Source organism: Trachemys scripta, chromosome 5 (assembly GCF_013100865.1).
Source record: "Trachemys scripta elegans isolate TJP31775 chromosome 5, CAS_Tse_1.0, whole genome shotgun sequence".
Classification (NCBI taxonomy): Eukaryota; Metazoa; Chordata; order Testudines; family Emydidae; genus Trachemys; species Trachemys scripta.
Window position 1 is genome coordinate 110,490,094 of NC_048302.1, and position 20,385 is coordinate 110,510,478.

Sequence of the window (20,385 nt, forward strand, 5' to 3'; positions counted from 1 at the left end):
GGCAAACCACAGCCTCTGGGAGCAGCGGGCAGCTGTGCAAATGTATGTAAACAAATGGTCCGGCAGCCCACCAACAGATTATCCTGATGGGCCACAGGTTGCCCACCACTGATGTACTCCACCGCAAGGTGGTCTGGTGCCAAAATTGGAATATATGTGTCATCTATCGCCCCTCCAGAGTTAGGGAAACCTATTTCTGCAAAGTTTCCACTATTTCACACATTTCCCAGAGTCACAGTCCTTCATAGCAGGATATGATTAATTGCCCTGCACACTTGCATTAACTCAGCTCCAGTGGTCGACTTCCTGACTCCAAATTGATTCACAACTGACCGGTAGCAGTCTGGAGTCACCAGCTTCCACACAGCGATTGCTACACGCTTCTCTACCGATAGGGCAGCTCTCATTCTGGTGTCCTTGTGCCGCAGTGTTGGGGCGAGCTTCGCACACAGTTCCAGGAAGGTGGCTTTCCTCATCTGAAAGTTCTGTAGCCACTGCTCATCATCCCACACCTGCATGATGATACGATCCCACCATTCAGTGCTTGTTTCCCAAGCCCAAAAGTGACCATCTACCCTATGCAGCTGTTCTGTGAATGCCAAAAGCAATCTAAAGTTGCTCCTACCCATATCATGCAGCATGTCAGGGAACTGGGACTCTTTTTCAGTTAGGAACTTTGCAATTAACTGCACTGCCATCTGTGATGTTTTCATGACAGTTGTAAGAGCACAGGAGAGCAGTGCAGGATCCATCCCTTCTCACAAAGATACCAGGGTGCACAGCAAAGGCGGCCATTGAAAAATGCCGCGAAAGAAACCCGGAAGCCCATGGAGTGCTAGGACATAAAGCAATGCATCACGGGACATTGAGCCCAGTCCCAAGATGCGTCGTGATCCGCTCCGCCTTCCCACAGTACCTAGCAACAGAAGGTATCGAGCTGGACTATGGGAGAGGTACCCACAGTGCATTGCTCACACTGTCAAAGATAATGCCACAACTGCGGATGTGCTCTGCAAACAGAAGGAGTGAGTGTGAACACGACATTCCGACTTTTATTATGCCGATTTTTGAGTGTCGACATCACTTTTGTTGACAAAAGTTGGTAGTGTAGACAAGGCCCCAGTCTACAGTCATGATTCTCCTTAGCAGACAAAAACCAGCCAAACTTAAACTAGTAAGGGAGGAGTGGAAAAAACAAAACAAAAATCCCTCACTGCTATGAAGTGCAGCAGAATGACTGGGAGAGAAACAGTGGTAAATATCTGTGTAATGCTGCAGTGGAAAGTTATGTTGGGCAGCATTTGTTCAGACAAATGGCAGCTGAGACCTCCAATGCATTTGTGGCAGATTCCACACACTGAGTGATCATCTCTCTGGTACCTGGGTTGATTTTGGACTGTGGGACAGATTTATACAAATATATGGTTGAATCCTTAAGCTGTGCAATATATGTAGGGCAACTGAAGCTCTAAAAAAAAAAATAATACTTTGAATTTCTATAATGTGTCATCAGAGAATCTCAAGGCACTTTACCAATTATTAATTAACTTTCACCATACCACCTTGAGGTGAGTGAGTAGATATTATTATACCCATTACACAGCTAACGAATGGGTGCCAAAAAGTGAGGGCTATATTTGGCCCTATCCAAATTCCAGTAAAGTCAATGGGAGTCTTTCCATTGACTTTTTCGGGATCTGGATCCAGGCCCATATTTGCAAATAGGAAGGGGGGATAAATTCATCAAATATGCTCATGGTTTATAGTTTGTACTATATTCCTTATAATTAGAGGTGGGCAATCAAACAGAACATGCATCCCAACAACTGTCTACAGGAATAAGAACATCCATCCTTGGTATAGACCAATGAACCACCTTGTTCCAAATCTTGTCTGACAGCAGCCAATTTCAGTGTATCCAAATTATCATCAATCATCATCGTCACACTTAAATTACTGCATTGCATACTTCTACAGCAATAACTGAAAGGAACATAGATTTTTTTCTTACTTTTGGATTGTAAAATTTTCTTAGCTCACATATTTATTATCAGAGCCAGATCCTGCAGTCATTGCTCCAAACTCCTGCAGACTGCATTGTAAGATTTGGCCCATGATTCTCTTCTTTTAAATTGTCATTTTATTTTATTTTTTTAATGATGTCCCCTAACGACTCCAATTGACTTCAGTGGAATTTGGATAAGGTCTTACATGCAAACAAACTTGTTTTTTATGGATTTGTTTGGTCTTTGAAATTATTCAAAATACTTTGTCACTATATTTCCCATTTGCTTGGAACTGGGATGGAAACACTGTAAAGCTGGTGATCAGAGGAAATCTAAACAAACCTATGCAAAACTAAATTAAAAATAGTTTTTCCTCTACTCTTAAAGCAGAGAAGTTCTGAACTGTGGAATATCCATCAAAGCCACTTTCACATCACAAACATTTAAGATTCCATTGGTAATGCAGGACAACAGCCTTGAAGAAGTATTTATTAACCAAGCTAGTGGCACAGCAGAAAAGAGAGAATGTTTCTATTCTGTTCCAAGTTAAGTTTACAAGAATTAAAATATAGCACTTGCATACCTCTTAAAAAGGGATGAATGCTAGGTATGACCTCTGCTCAGATAACTATAATGATGTGCATGACAAAAATCTAGATGGATAGATATGTCTGTCAGCATAGCATGCAGCGTAGTTGTAGCCGTGTCGGTCCCGGGATATTAGAAAGACAAGGTGGGTGAGGTAATATCTTTTCTTGAACCAACGTTTGTTGATGAGAGACAAGCTTCTTCAGGACCTGAAGAGGAACTCTGTGTGGCTTGGAAGCTTGTCTCTCTCACCAAAAAAGTCAATGCTGTGACCGGTTCGGTCACAGAGACCCCCTTGGGCCTGTCACCTAATGTGCTGAAACTACCTCTGAGCCCGTTTTCTTTGCCAACTTGGGACTCAAGAACCCTATCTTGTTGAGCCCGACATGCTAGCCTGCCGCAACACAGTCCCAGGCAGGGGCGGCTCTATGTATTTTGCCACCCCAAGCAAGGCAGTCAGGCAGCCTTCAGCGGCATGTCTGCGGGAGGTCTGCCGGTCCCGCACCTTTGGCGTACCTGCCGCCAAATTACTGCCAAAGCCACAGGGACCAGTGGACCTCCTGCAGGCATGCTGCCGAAGGTGGCCTGACTGCTGCCCTCATGGCGACTGGCAGGCCGCCCCCCCGATGGCTTGCCACCCCAGGCACGTGCTTGGAGCGCTTGTGCCTGGAGCCGCCCCTGGTCCCAGGGTCTGAACTACGCCCCCAAAGCTGCAGACTTAACTGAAAACAGCTCAGCAAGTACTTCTGTTTCCAGCACCCAGACACCCAGCTCCCAAAGGGATCCAAACCCCAAATAAATTCATTTTACTCTGTATAAAGCTTATACAGGATAAACTCCATAAATTGTTCGCCCTCTATAACACTGATAGAGAGAGATGCACAGCTGTTTGCTCCCCCAGGTATTACTTACTTACTTATTCTTAGGGCCGGTGCAAGGAAGTTTCGCGCCTTAGGCGAAACTTCCACCTTGTGCCCTCCCCTCAGCCCTGAGGCAGCTTCCCACCCCCCCCACACCCTGAGGCGCCCTCCCCACCCCCGGGAGCTGTGCGGCAGCTCCCCACTCCAGCTCACTTCTGCTCCGCCGCCTCCCCGACAACATCGTCGCTGCTCTAATTCTCCTCCCCTCCCAGGCTTGCAGCGCCAATCAGCTGGAAGGCGGGAGAAGTGGAGCGGCAACCGCGCACTCAGAGAGGGGGTGTAGCAGAGATGAGCTGGGGTGGGGAGCTGCAGCATGGCTCCCCAGGCCGTGGGGGGTGGGGAGCTGCTGTGGGGGGGGGCCACCACAGGGCTCCCCACCCCAGCTCATCTCTGCTACGCCCCTTCCCCGAGCACACCACCCCCACCGGCAATGACAATAATTGCATGGAGCAGCTGCTGTGCTGGGAGACGGAGTCTGAGCCGCACGTGTCAGCGTGCCACCGGCAGCCCAGCCCAGGAATGCTGTAAAAAAAAAAATTGGGGGCACCGCTTTTTGGCACCCCCAAATCTTGGCGCCCTAGGCAACTGCCTAGTTTGCCTTAATGGTAGCACCAGCCCTGCTTACTCTGGGTTTGTTACTTAATAAAATCACTTTTGTTTATTATAAAAAGTAGGATTTAAGTAGTTTCAAGTAATAACAGACAGAACAAAGTAAGTTACCAAGCAAAATAAAACAAAACACGCAAGTCTAAGCGTAATACATTAAGAAGCTAATTACAGGTAAATCTCACCCTCAGAGATATTCCAATAAGCTTCTTTCACAAACTAGATTCCTTCCTAGGCTGGGCCCAATCCTTTCCCCTGGTATAGTCCTTGTTAGTTCCAGCTCAGGTGGTAACTTGGGGATTTCTCATGACTGCCCCCCGCCCCTTTTGTTCTGTTCCACCTCCTTTTATAACTTTGGCGCAAGGCAAAAATCCTTTGTTTCTCTGGGTCCCTACTCCTCCTCCTAAATGGAAAAGTACCAGATTTAAGATGGATTCCAGTATTGTGCAACATGGTCATGTTAGAGCAACAGGACAACTATTTGCTTATAAGCCCAGCTGTCATATCAGGAGCAATGGCTGTCTCTGCAAAATATCCGCTGCAGCCCTCTGTGCAGCAAGATTATGTGATAACACAAGGTGGCCAAACCACCAGCCTAGGTGAGACAGACAGGCACTGCTATTTTAAAAAGAAGAACAGGAGTACTTGTGGCACCTTAGAGACTAACAAATTTATTAGAGCATAAGCTTTCGTGGACTACAGCATCCGAAGAAGTGGGCTGTAGTCCACGAAAGCTTATGCTCTAATAAATTTGTTAGTCTCTAAGGTGCCACAAGTACTCCTGTTCTTCTTTTTGCGGATACAGACTAACACGGCTGTTACTCTGAAACTGCTATTTTAGTCTAACATATGCCTCAGAGTGGAGTGCAGGGGAGAGGGAAGGGGGGTGCTAAGGAAAGAGGTGATAAGTTCAAGTAAAATGTTAAACCGCATCCTGTTATGTATCCATTCCCTTGCCTCTCTCTCAATCTGCATACAAGGCCTTTTGAAATGTTCCTTCCGCATACGCGTATAAGGTATGCATGCTAAGTTGTTTGTTGCTAGGTATAAAAAGGCTTGCTCCACACTTATAAGGGGCTCTCTCTCTGGCATTAGCCGAGGGGAGCACCCACTCAGCTGACTGGTCAATAAAAACTTAAAGCCGTCTTCTAGACTCCCGTGCCTCCTTGGGGTAATTGGGCAGCTCCAGGGGGAAACGAGCCCATTTGGCTAACAGTCACATGTCCTGTGAGACCCCCTAGTCTCCATTCTTCCACTACCCCAGAAGGTTTGCAAGTGAACAGAGCCATTCACACGTGATTGATTCTGAAGTACCCTTAGTAGCTTCCACTTAACATGGTTACAACAGTAATACAAGTTTATATCTTATTCTCCTAACTCCAGACAAAGAAATAATATATGCAAATAAGATGAACACACTCAGTAGATCATAAGCTTTGTAATAATCCCTTACAAGAGACCTTTTGCATAAAGCATATTTCAGTTACATCATATTCACACTTATAAACGTATTTTTGCAAAGCATATGGAATGTAACATCACAGGTGCAATAAAAAATATTGCCTCCCTCCCCTGCTTGTCTCTCTAATATATCAACACAGTAGGAATTCCTTGAGCAAAGGAGATTCAAGGCCAGAGTGCATCAACACACTCAAATGAGATCTCGCTAGAGACCTTAAGTAGAGTCTCAGTACTCGGATACTTAAAGAGCTGGATCCTTTGCTGGTGTAAATTGGAATTGCTCCATTGACCTATAAAAAAAATGCTGTATAATGAAATTATCTTCACAGAGACTTATTTTGTGCTACAAGTGTTACTATGTTTGTCCATAGCAACTGTTCTAGATAAAAGGTTGCCAAGTGTGGTGGGTCGTAACCTCTGTTTTGCAATTGTTCGTTGTTCAGCACTTTTCTGAAATGTTCTTCTATAAGACAGAAGTTTTCTAGGCTTGTTGGGGAAGGGAAAATTTAAAAAGGGCAACATTAGGTGGCATAGATGAAGGGGAAAAGTCATGAAGTATAGAAATTAAAGTTGTAACAATGAGTAACTCAGCCACATTGTGCATATGTGGTGTTTGCTAATCTTGTTTTTCATATTTAGCTTAATATATTACTGCAAGTCTGATCAGTCCTGCTTCTTTTGAATTCAGAGACAAAACTCCTACTCACTTGAACAGGGAAGCCCATCTTAATAAGGGAGATAGTGTTGCCTGATGGACAGGGACTAGATTGGGACTTAAGAAACCTGCGTTCAATTCCTGGCTCTGCCACTGCTTTGCTGGGTGTCTGTGGACAAGTCACATCCTGCCTTGTGCCTCAGTTTCTCCATCTGTAAAACAGGGATGATAATACTGATCTCTGTAAAGCACCTTGAAATCTATAGATGAAAAGCACTAGATAAAAGTTGTGCATTATTATTGTTAAAAAGGAAGGAAATCATGCCCTGAACTGAATGTACACTAAATTAAACAGGACTGGCATTGTGGCCAAGTTAACAATAATAGATATATAACATTATACATTGTGTGCATTTGGGTTTATTTCAGGAGTAAGTGATGATGGTATTGTGGCACTTTGGGGATTTTGCTTTGCTGAAAGACAAAAAAGGAATATGTAATACTCAAGGAAATGACTGAAGAGATGATTAATCATAGAAACCGTCAGAAAACAATCTGGCAATACTGCGAGTATGGTGAAGGTCATAAATGATCTGGAAAAAAGGGTAAACAGTGAGGTGGCAAAATTTCCAGACAATACAAAACTACTCAAGATAGTTAAGTCTAAAGCAGACTGCGAAGAGCTACAAAAGGATCTCACAAAACTGGGTGACAACATGGCAGATGAAATACAATGTTGATAAATGCAAAGTAGTGCACATTAGAAAACATAATCCCAACTATACATATAAAATGATGGGGTTTAAATTAGCTGTTACCACTCAAGAAAGAGATCTTGAAGTCATTGTGGATAGTTCTCTGAAAACATCCACTCAATGTGCAGCGACAGTCAAAAAAGCGAACAGAATGTTGTGAATCATTAAGAAAGGAATAGATAATAAGACAGAAAATATCCTATTGCCTCTATATAAATCTGTGGTACACCCACATCTTGAATACTGCGTGTAGATGTGATTGCCACATCTCAAAAAAGATGTATTGGAATTGGAAAAGGTTCAGAAAAGGGCAACAAGAATGATTAGGGGTATGGAATGGCTTCCGTATGAGGAAAAATTAATAAGACTGAGACTTTTCAGCTTGGAAAAAAGACGACTAAGGGGCGATACTATAGAGATCTGTAAAATCATGACTGGTGTGAAGAAAGTAAATAAGGAAGTGTTATTTACTCTTTCTCTTCACACAAGAACTAGGGGTCACCAAATGAAAATAGTAGGCAGCAGGTTTGAAACAAACAAAAGGAAGTATTTTTTTACAAAATGCACAGTCAACCCGTGGAACCCCTTGCCAGAGGATGCTGTGAAGGCCAAAACTATAACAGGGTTCAAAAAAGAACTAAATAAGTTCATGGAGGATAGGCGCATGGAGGATGGTGTCCCTAGCCTCCGTTTGCCAGAAACAGGGGATAGATCACTTGATGATTACCTGTTCTGTCATTCCCTCTGGGGCACCAGGTGTTGGCTACTGTCAGAAAATAGGATACTGGGCTAGACGGACCTTTTGGTCTAACCCAGTATGGCTGTTCTTATGTTCTCAAACAAAGCAGATGTAGGAGGACAAAGGGATGTTGGTGAAGAAGTTTTGACTCCAAAATTTCTGATCTTTGTAGAAAATTTAGAGACTGAGAACAAGTATTTTCATACAGTGTGAGGACTTCAATCTTGAAATCATTCAGGAGTAGGAAGTTGTGGCTTAGCCAGGAGCTGAAAGTCAAGATCAGCAAAAGGATTGGGGTGGGTGGAAACAAATATGTAGAGCTGGGTGTTATTGCAGAAAATTATGTCCATGACTGAAGGTGTTTAATAAGATTGCTGGAGAAGCTCCTCAAGATCTTCTGGGTGCTCCATAATAGAGAGAGAGCTGTAAAACCTGCATTAGACATGAAAGAACAGTGTTTGTTGAGGTATGATTCTACAGTGTGTCCATGAGGCACTGGCTTTGTGATCAGGGTGCTCAAACAGAATAGTGATCAATGTACACTTGTATCAAAAATGACATTAATGTCAAGTAGGATCAGGAAAGAGGAATCCAAGATCAGAGCTAAGAACATATAGCTAATACTCTTAGCCATCCTCTGCATGAACATTACAGATGTAGGTAAGTTAATATAGTCCCGCCTTCCCCCTTCCCTCCAATAATGTCAGTACACCTTCACCCCGTTATAACACACATTCGGATATAATGCGGTAAAGCAGCGCTCTGGGGGGGCAGGGTTGTGCACTCCAGCGGATCAAAGCAAGTTCGATATAACACGGTTTCACCTATAACGCAGTAAGATTTTTTTTTTTTGGCTCCCGAAGACAGTTTCATATCGGGGTAGAGGTGTATTTCAAATGGAAATTTCCTGTTCACATTGTTTTAAAATGTTAATTGTTTACATTTTTTTTCTTGTTTTAGGAGAAAATGCATTTTTCTATGTTAAGAATAAATAAGTTTGTCCTCCTTAAATAGCTATTATCAGGTCCAAATTCAAACAATGCTTTAGGTTTTGTTTAAAAATAATCTTTTTGAAAACCTAGGACCAGTCAGCATGACTTAACATGTTTTCATTCTTTTGTTTTGTTTTTTTTAATTTATTTAAACAAACAATTCCTTGCCAAGTGTTACACCCTTGGTCTAGTGCAGGGGTGGGAAAACTATGGCCTGCGGGCCGGATTTGGCCAGCCGGCCATTTTAATCTGGTCCTTGAGCTCCCGATGGAGAACAGGGTCTGGGGCTTGCCCCACTCCAGCCGGGGAGCAGGATCAGGGGCTGTTCCACGCGGCTCCTGGAAGCCATGTCATGGCCCTGCTCTGCCTCCTATGCGTAGGGGCAGCCAGGGGACTCTGCTCTGCACACTACCCCCACTCCAAGCGCCACCCCTGAAGCTCCCATTGACTGGGAACTGCAGCCAATGGGAGCTGCAGCCTGCAGACGGTGCAGCGCACAGTGCTGCCTGGCCACATCTCCGTGTAGGAGCTGGAGAAGGGACATGCCACTGCTTCTGGAAGCCATTTGAGGTAAGCACCGCCTGGAGCCTGCACCCCTGAGCCTCTCCCCATGCCCCAACCCCCTGTCCCAGTCCTGATCCCTCTCCCGCCCTCCAAACCCCATGATCCCAGTCCAGAGCACCCTCCTCTATCCCAAGCTCCTCACCCCCAGCCCCACCCCAGAGCCCTCACCCCACATACACACACCTCATTCCCCTGCCCCAGCCTAGAGCCCCCTCCCGCACCATGAACTTCCCATTTCTGGCCCCACCCCGAAGCCCGCACTCCGAAAAAGAGCCCTCACCCCCTCCCGCACCCCAACCCCAATTTTGTGAGTATTCATGGCCCGCCATACAATTTCCTCGGGCCAAAAAGTTTGCCCACACCTGGTCCAGTGCATGAGAACCTGTAAGTGACTAGAAACTTGCTATTGCGCAGGCAGCTGAAGTTTCACTTTTGTTTATAGTGTGTTCACACTTGCGGCACTTGCAGTGGTATTCAGAGCGGTGCACTCTGGGCAGCTATCCCACAGAGCACCTCTTTCTCTTTTGCCGCTAAGACTTGTGGGAAGACGGACGGGGTCGCGGGACATTGTGGGTCCTGTACCAGTGCCCCATGATGCATTGCTTCGCATCCCAGCAATCCCGGTGCTTTCATACGCATTTGGCCCTGTCTTTCAACCATTTGTGTATTGCATGCCCTGCCTCTTTGGGCTGCAGGAATGGATCCCGATCTGTTGACAAATATACTGCTCTCTCTGACCAACATGTCACGAGTGGCAGTGGAGTTATTCCTGTAGCCTGATTTAGGGTGTACTGATAATATTAATTTGGATAATATGGGAAATTAATTTATTAATTTTTATTTAATATTAATAATCATAAATATTAATTAGTATGGGTCTTAGGCTCGCCAATCTGTTTGATCAGAAGATAAAAGTTCTTGTCCCGAATTAGGCTCCACAGAATTTACAAAGGACCCTTGGGGGATATGACAGGAAGGTCACACTGAGACAGATATAGCCTTGAAGACTTTTCATTAAAATCAATAATAGTAAGTAAATGGTAAAATACCCAGAGTTACAAAGTTACAATTGCATTACTGCTATTCAAAAGATGCATATGCTAATATAGTATTTATATGCAACAAAACTTTGGTTAACATACTCACACCCTTCCTTGATAACCTGGTGGTAAGAGACGCAGGACCAGCCTTGTAGTTCAGGTTTCTCAATTCTTGCATGAGGGATGCAGTGCTTAGAAGAAATCTAATGCTAAGAGCTATCAAAACTAAATTAGGGTTTACTTGACTAACTTAAACTTAAAATCAAAACCTAATAAACAAAACTAGGAATAAAACTTAGGGAAATCAAGCTTAGCCTAGTTCCCTTGAAACTTAAAGTTTAAGAAGTATACTAGTAGTCATCGTAAATAGATAGAGTAGAAATAGAATGTACGTGACAATGATAGAGCGGAGTAAGTGAGAATGGAGATGGAGTACTCTATCGAGGTGGGTTACCCCTTTTATAGGGCAAAGTGCTGGAAATCCTTCCTCCTAGGCCCAAATTTCATTCCTCACCCACAAAATGTTAGGGTACACTTACCCAATAGGCTAGTATGTATGTGCATATTGATGACAGGTATGTATGCACATCAGTCTCTTGTGGTGTACTTGTTAAGTCTGTGGATACAACATTGAAAAAACCCCTATGCCATTCTCCATTGTCTATCGGTCTAGATAAAAGGTCATAGACATAGATGTGGGTACTTATCTATTTAGGTCAACTTTGCTTTCTGAGTAAAAGGTCTTAATATAGATATGCTAACTTTGCCTTGGCTTAACGTACAGGATATGGCCTGTAGGTCTCTTGCATTACAGCCAAACTTACTTTAATATAGATCTATAAACCTATTACAATAAACCAAATACTTAAACTATGAGAAAATATATATAAAATATAGTTAGTCCTATAGGTTTCATTCCTTAAACTACAAAGGCAAGAAGAGTGCAACATTGATCTCGCCACGTGTAGTAGCTACGACACGAGATTGCTTGTGGCATTCACAGTGGAATGCTGCTTTTGGGCTTGGGAAACAAACACTGAGTGGTGAGATCACATCATCATGCACGTCTGGGATGATGAGCTTTGGCTGCAGAACTTTCAGATGAGGAAAGCCACATTCATGGAACTGTGTGATGAGCTAACCCAGCCCTGCAGCTCAAGAACACAAGAATGAGAACTGCCTTGCCATTGGAGAAGCGCATGGTGGTTGCACTGTGGAAGCTGGCTACTCCAGACTGCTACCAATCGGTCACTAACCAGTTTGGGGTGGGAAAGTCAACTGTTGGACTCGTGTTGATGGAAGTGCGCATCCTGTTCCAAAAGACCGTGACTCTGGGCAACGTGCATGATATTGTGGATAGCTTTGCACAAATGGGCTTCCCTAACTGCGGAAGAGCAATAGATGGCATGCATATTCCAATTCTAGCACCAGACCCCACCTAGCCACTGAGTACATTAATCGCAAGGTATATTTCTCAATGGTTCTCCAGGCGCTTGTGGATCACCGTGGGCATTTCACAGACATTAACACGGGCTGTTCCAGAAAGGTGCATAACGCACGCATCTTTCAGAACATTGGCCTGTTCAAGAAGCTGCAAGCAGGGACTTTCTTCCCAGACCAGAAGATCACCATAGGGGAAGTCGAAACGCCCATTGTGATCCTGGGAGACCCCGCCTACCCCTTAATGCTGTGGGCATACACATGAGCCACAAGACCCTAAAATGGTGAGTAGTCACAGGGGCAGGGTAAATCACTCTTCCTGGACCGGATCCTGCAGTACACTGGGCACATGCCTCTTGGGGAGAGCCAGCACTGTAGAGCGGGCCTGATAATCATTCCTGTACCCACACTTTCCACAGGATGTGATCACAGGATGGGGGGAGGGATAGCTCAGTGGTTTGAGCATTGGCCTGCTAAACCCAGGGTTGTGAGTTCAATCCTTGAGGGGGCCACTTGGGGATCTGGGGCAAAATCAGTACTTGGTCCTGCTAGTGAAGGCAGGGGGCTGGACTCGATGACCTTTCAAGGTCCCTTCCAGTTCTAGGAGATGGGATATCTCCATTAATTTATTATGGAAGATATCTTGCTGCTGAGGATGAGCAGGGAATCAAGGGAGGATCTGCTCCAACACTGCGGCTTCCACCCTGGCCCTGGCCCCTATGCGGCTCACCTGTGTGCAGCAATGGTTCCCTTATCTCCCTGTGATGGCACAGTGGCACAGGAAAATTACCGTTAATAGGGCAAGAAACAAAGCAACTCTGCTGAAGAACCTGCGGCAGCAGATTGCCCAGTATCTCCACGAGAGTTTCCTGGAGCTCTCTGAGGGAGATTCCCATGAAGTGAGGGAGTCAATCAACAACCTGTTCCACTGCTAAGATTAGGCATGCGGTGGGAGACAAGCCTGTTTTCTTCAACCCTCCTGCCCCCAACAACTTGCTTCAGTGATTCCCCAAATCAAATCCGCTTACCAGGGGACTCCTCTCCTGTTTGCGCTTCACCAACATCTGACAGCTGTGACTGGCTAGCCTCCTCCTGGCTGCATGCATCTCTGACCTCCGAGTCATCCTCTGCCTCTGGTTCCCCCTCAACATCCTAGTCCAAGATTTCCTCCTCCTGGTTCAGTCCACTTTCGACTGGCACGCAAGCCACTGAAGTATCCACAGTGGTCTCCGCAGTGGAGGTGGGGTTGCCGCCGAGTATAGTGTCCAGCTCTTTGTAGAACCAGCAGCTCATGGGCACAGCACCAGAGAGGCAGTTTGCCTCCTGCGCCTTGTGGTAGGCATTCCACAGCTCCTTCACTTTCACCCTGCACTGCAGTGTGTCCCGGTCATGGCCCCTTTCTATCATGCACCGTGAAATCTGTCCGTAGGTATCATAATTCCTAAGTCTGGAGTGCAGCTGGGACTGCACAACCTCCTCTCCCCAAATGCCAATGAAGTCCAGCAGCTTGGCATTGCTCCAAGCAGAGGATCACCTGGTGCGTGGAGCAGGCATGGCCACCTGGGAAGATGCACTGAGACCACTGCACACATCACTGAGCAAACAGGAAGGGGACTTTCAAAATTCCAAAGGAATTTATGGGGTGGGGATGATGGTTGGTCACCTGAGGGCAGGGCAGTAGAGTTCAAACCGATGACCAGAGAGGTGAGAACAGGCATTGTGGGACACGTCCCAGAGGCCAATCACAGTGCTGCAATCAACCAGGATGTTTACACTGGCATCGCGGTGCTGTAGCCCCAGCACAGAAAGCTCTACGCCTCTCGTTGGGGTGGATTTTTTTACAGCGCTGCAACTGCTCAGTTTCTGTGCACTAAGTGGCTTGGCAGTGTGTACACCTCGGGAGTTACAGCGCAGAAAGCTGCTTTACTACGCAGAAACTTGCCAGTCTAGACACGGCCTCACAGTATTAACACACAACAGTGCTCTCTGAGTGGTGCTGTAACTCTGCCAGTCAGACATGCCCTGACTGTACACTTTCAGTGCCCTTATTAAAAAGTAAGTAAATAATATACCTATTGAAAAGACTGTTAAGCTTTAAAAGTTATTTCAGTTTAATAATTGAATGCATTTTTAGTAATATTGACAAGGAAACTTTTTTCTTTTCTTTTTTATTAGGATGTCCTGATCCTGCAAACACTTGTGTACTGGCTTAATTTTACACATCTGAATAGCTCCATTGGCTTCAGTGATACTACTCACATGCTTAAAATTAAGCTTATGCTTAAATTATCACAAGAGCAAGGTCAAGGCTTTTTATCATGACAGTTTCCTTTCAAATACTGCAGATTTTAGACTATGTATACAGTAGTCTCAGCATTGGATAGCAGAAGGCAAGATTTGTTGATTGCTGCAATCTAGCAGGAAACCAGTTAATATTTTGCTAATATTTTGTTTAAATTATGTCAGTGCCATTATGGAGCGGGAGCAGGCACATAAGTTAAACATGACTGCACTTCAGCAGGAAAACGTTGACTCTGTAGGTGTAGGGGTGGAATTGTACTGTGTAGAATGGCTGTCCTGCCTCAGCCCTGCTCCCTCCCACAATACAGTGCCCAATCCATGTTGAATTCCCGGGCAGGGGGGTGATATTTTGCAGGGCCTGGGAAAGGGCAGGATGATGCTTCCCTTGCCAGACTCCTTGCCTCTCCAACAAGGAATCCCTGGCTTTTCAACCTCTGTCTGCAAGGAGGAAGAGAAGTTGAGACCTCCTCCCCTTCAAGATTCTGCTCAGCTCTGTCCTGGCCTACAGTCTCTGCTTTCATATCTCCTTTCCTGTTCCCCCTTCTGCTGCAAGAGCTCTTCCCAGCTGCTTCTCTAAATGCCACTTCTATATCTTCCACTTTTGTCTGGCCCCTTCAGTGCAAGCCTTTACACTTGAAATGCCCTCTCTCTCCAACATGCTTTTAAGTATTCAAATCCTAAGCTCCTTAGGGTAGGAATTGTTTCATCCTCTGTATAATGTACAGCACCAAGCATACTGATGGAATTCAGTAAATATATGTGTATGGAAGATTTTGCAGAGTATCCCCAGCTCTAATCGTATGACCAGTTGCAATCAATCTTTTTACACAAGCCTGAAAGCTCCATGTGTTTACAGTGAACTTAGGCAAGTCCTCTGACCCACATTCCACAATATCTGTTTTGCATATTTTAAAGGAATTTCTCAATGTTCTTCTCACGCCCAGGAGGAAAAAAGCAACTGAATAGAGATCTTTCTTAAAAATGACTTCCCAGTCTCCTGTGCTCTCTTTCACATACACTCACATATTTGGTTATATGGGTTAAATGTTATATGTGACATTAGTACTTCACAAATTGCAGTTAAACTTCACTGCTGTCACATCCACACATTAAAACTTACTAGACTCTGGCCCAGAGTTTTGATGTTTGGTTCTATGAGATTTTTGAAGGAGGTGCACATTTATATGTGCGGGCAGAATTTGCCCCCAAATTACTGTTGTTTCACACTCTCATTTGCTGTGCTATTTTGCGCACCCTTAATCCACTCCCAAAAATGTTCAACAGGATGTAACCAATTTTAAATCTGACTTTCTATGTTTTGCTCCAAAATACTTGTAATAAATTCTAATTCCTCTGTTTTCCTTGTTCAGCTGATAACACGGGATATTGTTTCAGTTGAAACAACGAGGAGTCCTTGTGGCACTTTAGAAACTAACAAATTTATTGGGGCATAAGCTTTCGTGGGCTAGAATCCACTTCATCGGATGCATCAGTTGAGTTAGTAGTTAGCTCTTTGCCTGTCTTTGCCATTAAACCATATTATGCATGACTGTAATTATTGCTCACCTCAGCTCAGGGTTCACTGTTGTGATGTAATTATAACACCGCCCGAGGATGACTTCTTGCAGATTTTTAGTGGTCCCTCTGCCTTTCCACTGTAGCAGCTCCATGCTAGTCTCTTTCATTCCATTTGCCAGCAGCACAGCAGCCAGCACAGCAACAATTGTCACTATCAGGACCATGATGATCACTAAAAGGACGGTACGCTGCCGTGTCCTGGAGGACCTGTTTTGCAAGGGCATCGTAGATTAAGTTTGTGAACAGCAGCAGCAACTGCTTTCCCGGTCACGACAGAAAAGTAGCTTTTTAATGTGTCAAATGGCACTCCCCCCTCCCTCTCTGCCTTCACACGCTGACTGACGTGGAAGCTAACAGTAACCTGCTACTTGCTGGGCTGAAATACCACATAGAAAAAGGAACAGCAGTATTGATTCAGACCTGAAACACAAAACGTACACAAACCAGTGGGATGGTTTATGCACATTTGCAATCTTATTAGCAGCATCTGTGACATTAAAGGATGTTGCAAAGATAGCATAGTGTCACTGGAGTTTCCTTGCCTAAATAAATTAATGGGTCGCTTAGTGTGAAAGACCCACCTCTGATAGTAGCCTGTCCCTGATGTTTCAGAGGAAGGCCATCTCCCACCCATCCCCTCTCTACAACCTCCCTGCTTCCCACCATACATGCAATACTGCGGGCAGACTGAGCAAAAAAAGAAGTGGAAATTATTTTGTGCCTTGAAGTGGGAGGATTTGCCAGGCTTGTAACTTTTATTCTAGCTACTACAAAGTGACTGCAGATACTTTTGTTGCTCTTCAGTGTTTAATCCTCTCTGAATCTTTTAAAGCTATTTTGCCCCATTAATATCCGGTGGCAGTAAATTCCACAAGTTAATTGTAGAATGCCAAACCCTGAAGTCCTTACTTGGTAAAGCTTGCAGGGAATAGAAGTTTGTCTACAGACAGAGCAAGTAACAATTGTGTAAAAATGGTCCATGCTGTCTGTATTTAATTTTGGAAAATCATTTCCTCAATTTTAATTTGTGTCCCCTTACTCTTGTGAATGTAAGCATGAGCACTTTATTCACCCATACTTTGCCATTGATTATTTTATATCCTGCAGACACACTAATAAACATCAACATCAACAGTGGCTTTTAAACAATTTAAACCAAAACCAAAATATTTTCCATAGTGAGAAAAATATATCTGAAAAGCACATTTTCTTTCTCTCTCCCCCCCCCCCCCTTCTCTGCATATAATCTTGGATTGATTGTAAACCACTTCTAAGCAGAACCCTGTTAATTGTGAAGTGTTGTGGCTATGCTATAAAAGCCGATAGGATGTAAACTATTCTCTGAGATTGAAATTGGTTTCTTATTCAAAGGCTAAAAATTTTTCAAAATCATCAATGCAAGATTTTTTTTTAAAAATTACACTAAAATGTGATTGCATTTTATTGCCATTTATATTAATAATTAACTATTGATTAACTCATAATTATTTATGTATGCAGTTTAGTTGCAGCCATGTCAGTCCCGGAATATTAGAGAGACAAGGTGGCTGAGGTAATATCTTTTATTGGATCAACTTCTGTTAGGGTATGTCTACTTACATTTTATTGCGTTCTAACTTGCTGGCTCAGGGATGTGAAAAATCACCCCTCTGAGCGCAGCAAGTCTGAGCGCATTAAAGTGCTAGTGTAGACAGGCTCAGGCTTGTGGAGGTGGATTACCAGGAGCACTGGGAGAGCTCTCTCCCAGCGCTCGCGCACGACCACACTTGCACTTCAAAGCACTGCCACGGGAGCGTTCCCATGACAGCGCTTTGAAGTTTCCAGTGTAGACATACCCTTAGTGAGAGAGACAAGCTTTCCAGCTACATGGAGCTCTTCCTCATGTCTGGGAAAAAGAACAGGAGTACTTGTGGCACCTTAGAGACTAACAAATTTATTTGACCATAAACTTTCGTGGGCTACAGCCCACTTCTGTTCTTTTAGCAGATACAGACTAACACAGCTGCTACTCTGAAACATGTCTGGGAAAGGAACTCCCAGAGTCACAGCAAAATGCAGGGGTGAGGAGATTGTTTAGCATAAGTAGTTAGCACATATTGTAAGGGACCATTCAAGGTTCAGTGGCCCATTAACAGCTCTGTAGTCATAGGACAAAAAGGAGAGGGTTAGTGGGTAAACCATAAACTTACCCACTCTGTTCAGTCCATGATTTTTGGTGTCTTAACAGAGTAATGAATTTAAGCTCCCGGGCTCATCTTTTGAAAGTGTTGTGCAGGTTTCCAATGAGGATGAGGACTGAAAGGTCAGATATAGAGTGATCACTTTGTGAAAAGTGTTCACCCTCAAGTGATGGAGTATTTTTGTCTTACCATTTTCCTGTGAGAGTTCATTTGAGAGCATAATGAGGGTCTGGTTTCACCCACTTGGTTCTTGTTATTGGGGCATTTAGTGCACTACGCTCAGGAATGAACTATATGTGCTAACTACTTATGCTAAACAATCTGTTCAATCTTACATGTTTGCTGTGACTCAGAGTTCCTTTCCCAGACATGAAGATGAGTTCTGTGTTGCTAGAAAGCTTGTCTCTCTCACCAACAGAAATTGGTCCAATAAAAGATATTACCTCACTCACCTTGTCTTTCTAGTAACTACTTAGGGCTTGTCTACACTTACATTCTATAGTGCTCTAACTTGCTGGCTTAGGGGGGTGAAAAATCACCCCCCTGAACGCAGCAAGTCTGAGCGCTTTAAAGCACTAGTATAGGCAGGCTCCGAGCGCTGGCTCAGAGCTAATCCCCTCATGTAGACATACTCTTATTCAAATAAAGAAATCGGCTTTGACTGGCTTTACGTGACAAAATACTTCTTGAGCCATCCCAAGTAACACATTCCTGTGACATGCCTCTCCCAGAACCGATTCTTTATTCTGCTGACATAAGTCGTCTTAATTTGTCACAGAAATTATATAGACAGTTCAAGTATTACAGCTGGATTTGCAACAAATTGGTTGAATATTGTTTTTAGCTGGTGCATGTTGTATGTTTACTAACAAAAAAAATGCAAAATAGAAAGAAGGGTACAATATTTGGCAGAATTTTGCCCAGAAATGAAACTTCATCTCTGGGAGTGACCCAAGAAGTATATTGTCACACACATCCAGTCAAAAGCCTAGTTCCTTATCTGAGAAACTATTAATATATATATATAGTGAATTAATTATGTATATAAATTATAATAGAATTCAGCCACATTTATTTTGATGAAATTTCTAAAAATTTTATCTTCTGTTGATAAATTTTAGAAAAATTTTGACCTTTGAATATGGAACTGGGTACAGTAAATAAGGAACCATCTTCAGCCATGTATGCCATTTCGGACTAAATCAAGAATTGTGCTCTCCCCTTGTGGGTTCCAGGACAATCTGCTCCAAGAAGCAGTCCTTTATGGTGTTTAGAAATTTTATCTCTACATCCTTTCCTGAGGTGACATGTACCCAGTCAATATGAGGATAGTTGAAATCCCCCATTATAATTGGACTTTCTGCTTTTGTAGCCTCTCTAATCTCCCTGAGCATCTCACAATCACTGTCAACTTCCTGGTCAGGTGGTCACTAGTATATTCCTACTGCTACACTCTTATTGTTCAAGCACGGAATTTCTATCCATAGAGATTCTATGGCACAGTTTGATTTATTTAAGATTTTTACTTTGACTCTGCTTTCTTTCATGTATAGTGTCACTCCCCCACCAATATGACCTACTCTGTCCTTACTATATATTTTGTAACCTGGTATTACCATGTCCCAGTAATTATCCTCTTTCCACTAAGTTTCTGTAATGTATCCTCATTTGATGGTAGGCACTCTGGTTCACCCATATTAGTTTTTAGACCTCTAGAATGATTTTTACATTTTGCCAATATTCAGTTGTTTGCCTTCATGTGTTATATTTAAATGGGACTCTTTGACGTTTGACTGTTCCTCATTAACTCCTACCTGTACTTTACCAACTTCTTTCCTATTCTCTTTGTTAGGATGTAGAGTTTCCCCTTTAATGAATTCATCCCTAAGGGATGTGTTCACCTGAACCATGTGCTCTTCCACACCTGTCAGCTTTTCCCCAGCCCTAGGTTTAAAAACTCCTCCACAACCTTTTTAATTTTACATGCTAGAAATCTAGTTCCATGTTGGTTTAGGTGGAGTTCATCCTTCCTGTATAGCTCCTCCTTTCCCAAAAGGTTCCCCAGTTCCAAATAAACATAAAACCCTCCGTCCTATACCATCGTCTCATCCATGCACTGAGACCCTGCAATTCTGACTGTCTTTCTGGCCCTGCACGTGGAACTGGGAGCATTTCGGAAAATGCTACCATGGAGCTCCTGGACTTTCATTTCTTACCTGGCAGCCTAAATTTGGAATCTCTCATACCTTTTCCTATGTCATTGGTACCTACATGTATCACAATCCCTGGCTCCTCTACAGGGCCAGCTCTGGCTTTTTTGCCACCCTAGGAAAAAAAGCCCCCCGCCGTCCCCCCCCCCCGCCAGTGTGGCAGGGGAGGGCGCCGAGCAATCCCCCACCGGCCGGAGTGCCGGGGGAGGGCGACGAGCCTGCCGCAGATCCGCTCTCCCCGGCGGCCAGAGCGCCGGGGGGAAGGCAGAAAGCCCCCAGCGGCCAGAGCGCCGGGAGGAGGGCAGAGAGCCCCCAGCGGCCAGAGTGCCGGGAGGATGGCGGAGAGCCCG

General features: G+C 44.2%; 1 protein-coding gene across 3 annotated transcripts in view; it reads right to left on the reverse strand.

Annotated features, from left to right (window-relative positions):
• LOC117878308 (ADP-ribosyl cyclase/cyclic ADP-ribose hydrolase 1-like) overlaps positions 1–20,385 on the reverse strand; it is a 48,140-nt gene that overhangs the window by 25,715 nt on the left and 2,040 nt on the right. Inside the window, exon 2 of one of the 3 annotated variants that reach the window (XM_034772448.1) lies at positions 15,634–15,852. In XM_034772448.1, the coding sequence (XP_034628339.1) occupies positions 15,634–15,809 (176 nt within the window). In that variant the 5' untranslated portion in view covers positions 15,810–15,852. Of the gene's footprint in view, positions 1–15,633; positions 15,944–20,385 lie in introns of those variants that run through there. The other 2 variants (XM_034772447.1, XM_034772449.1) reach the window with 2 other exon arrangements.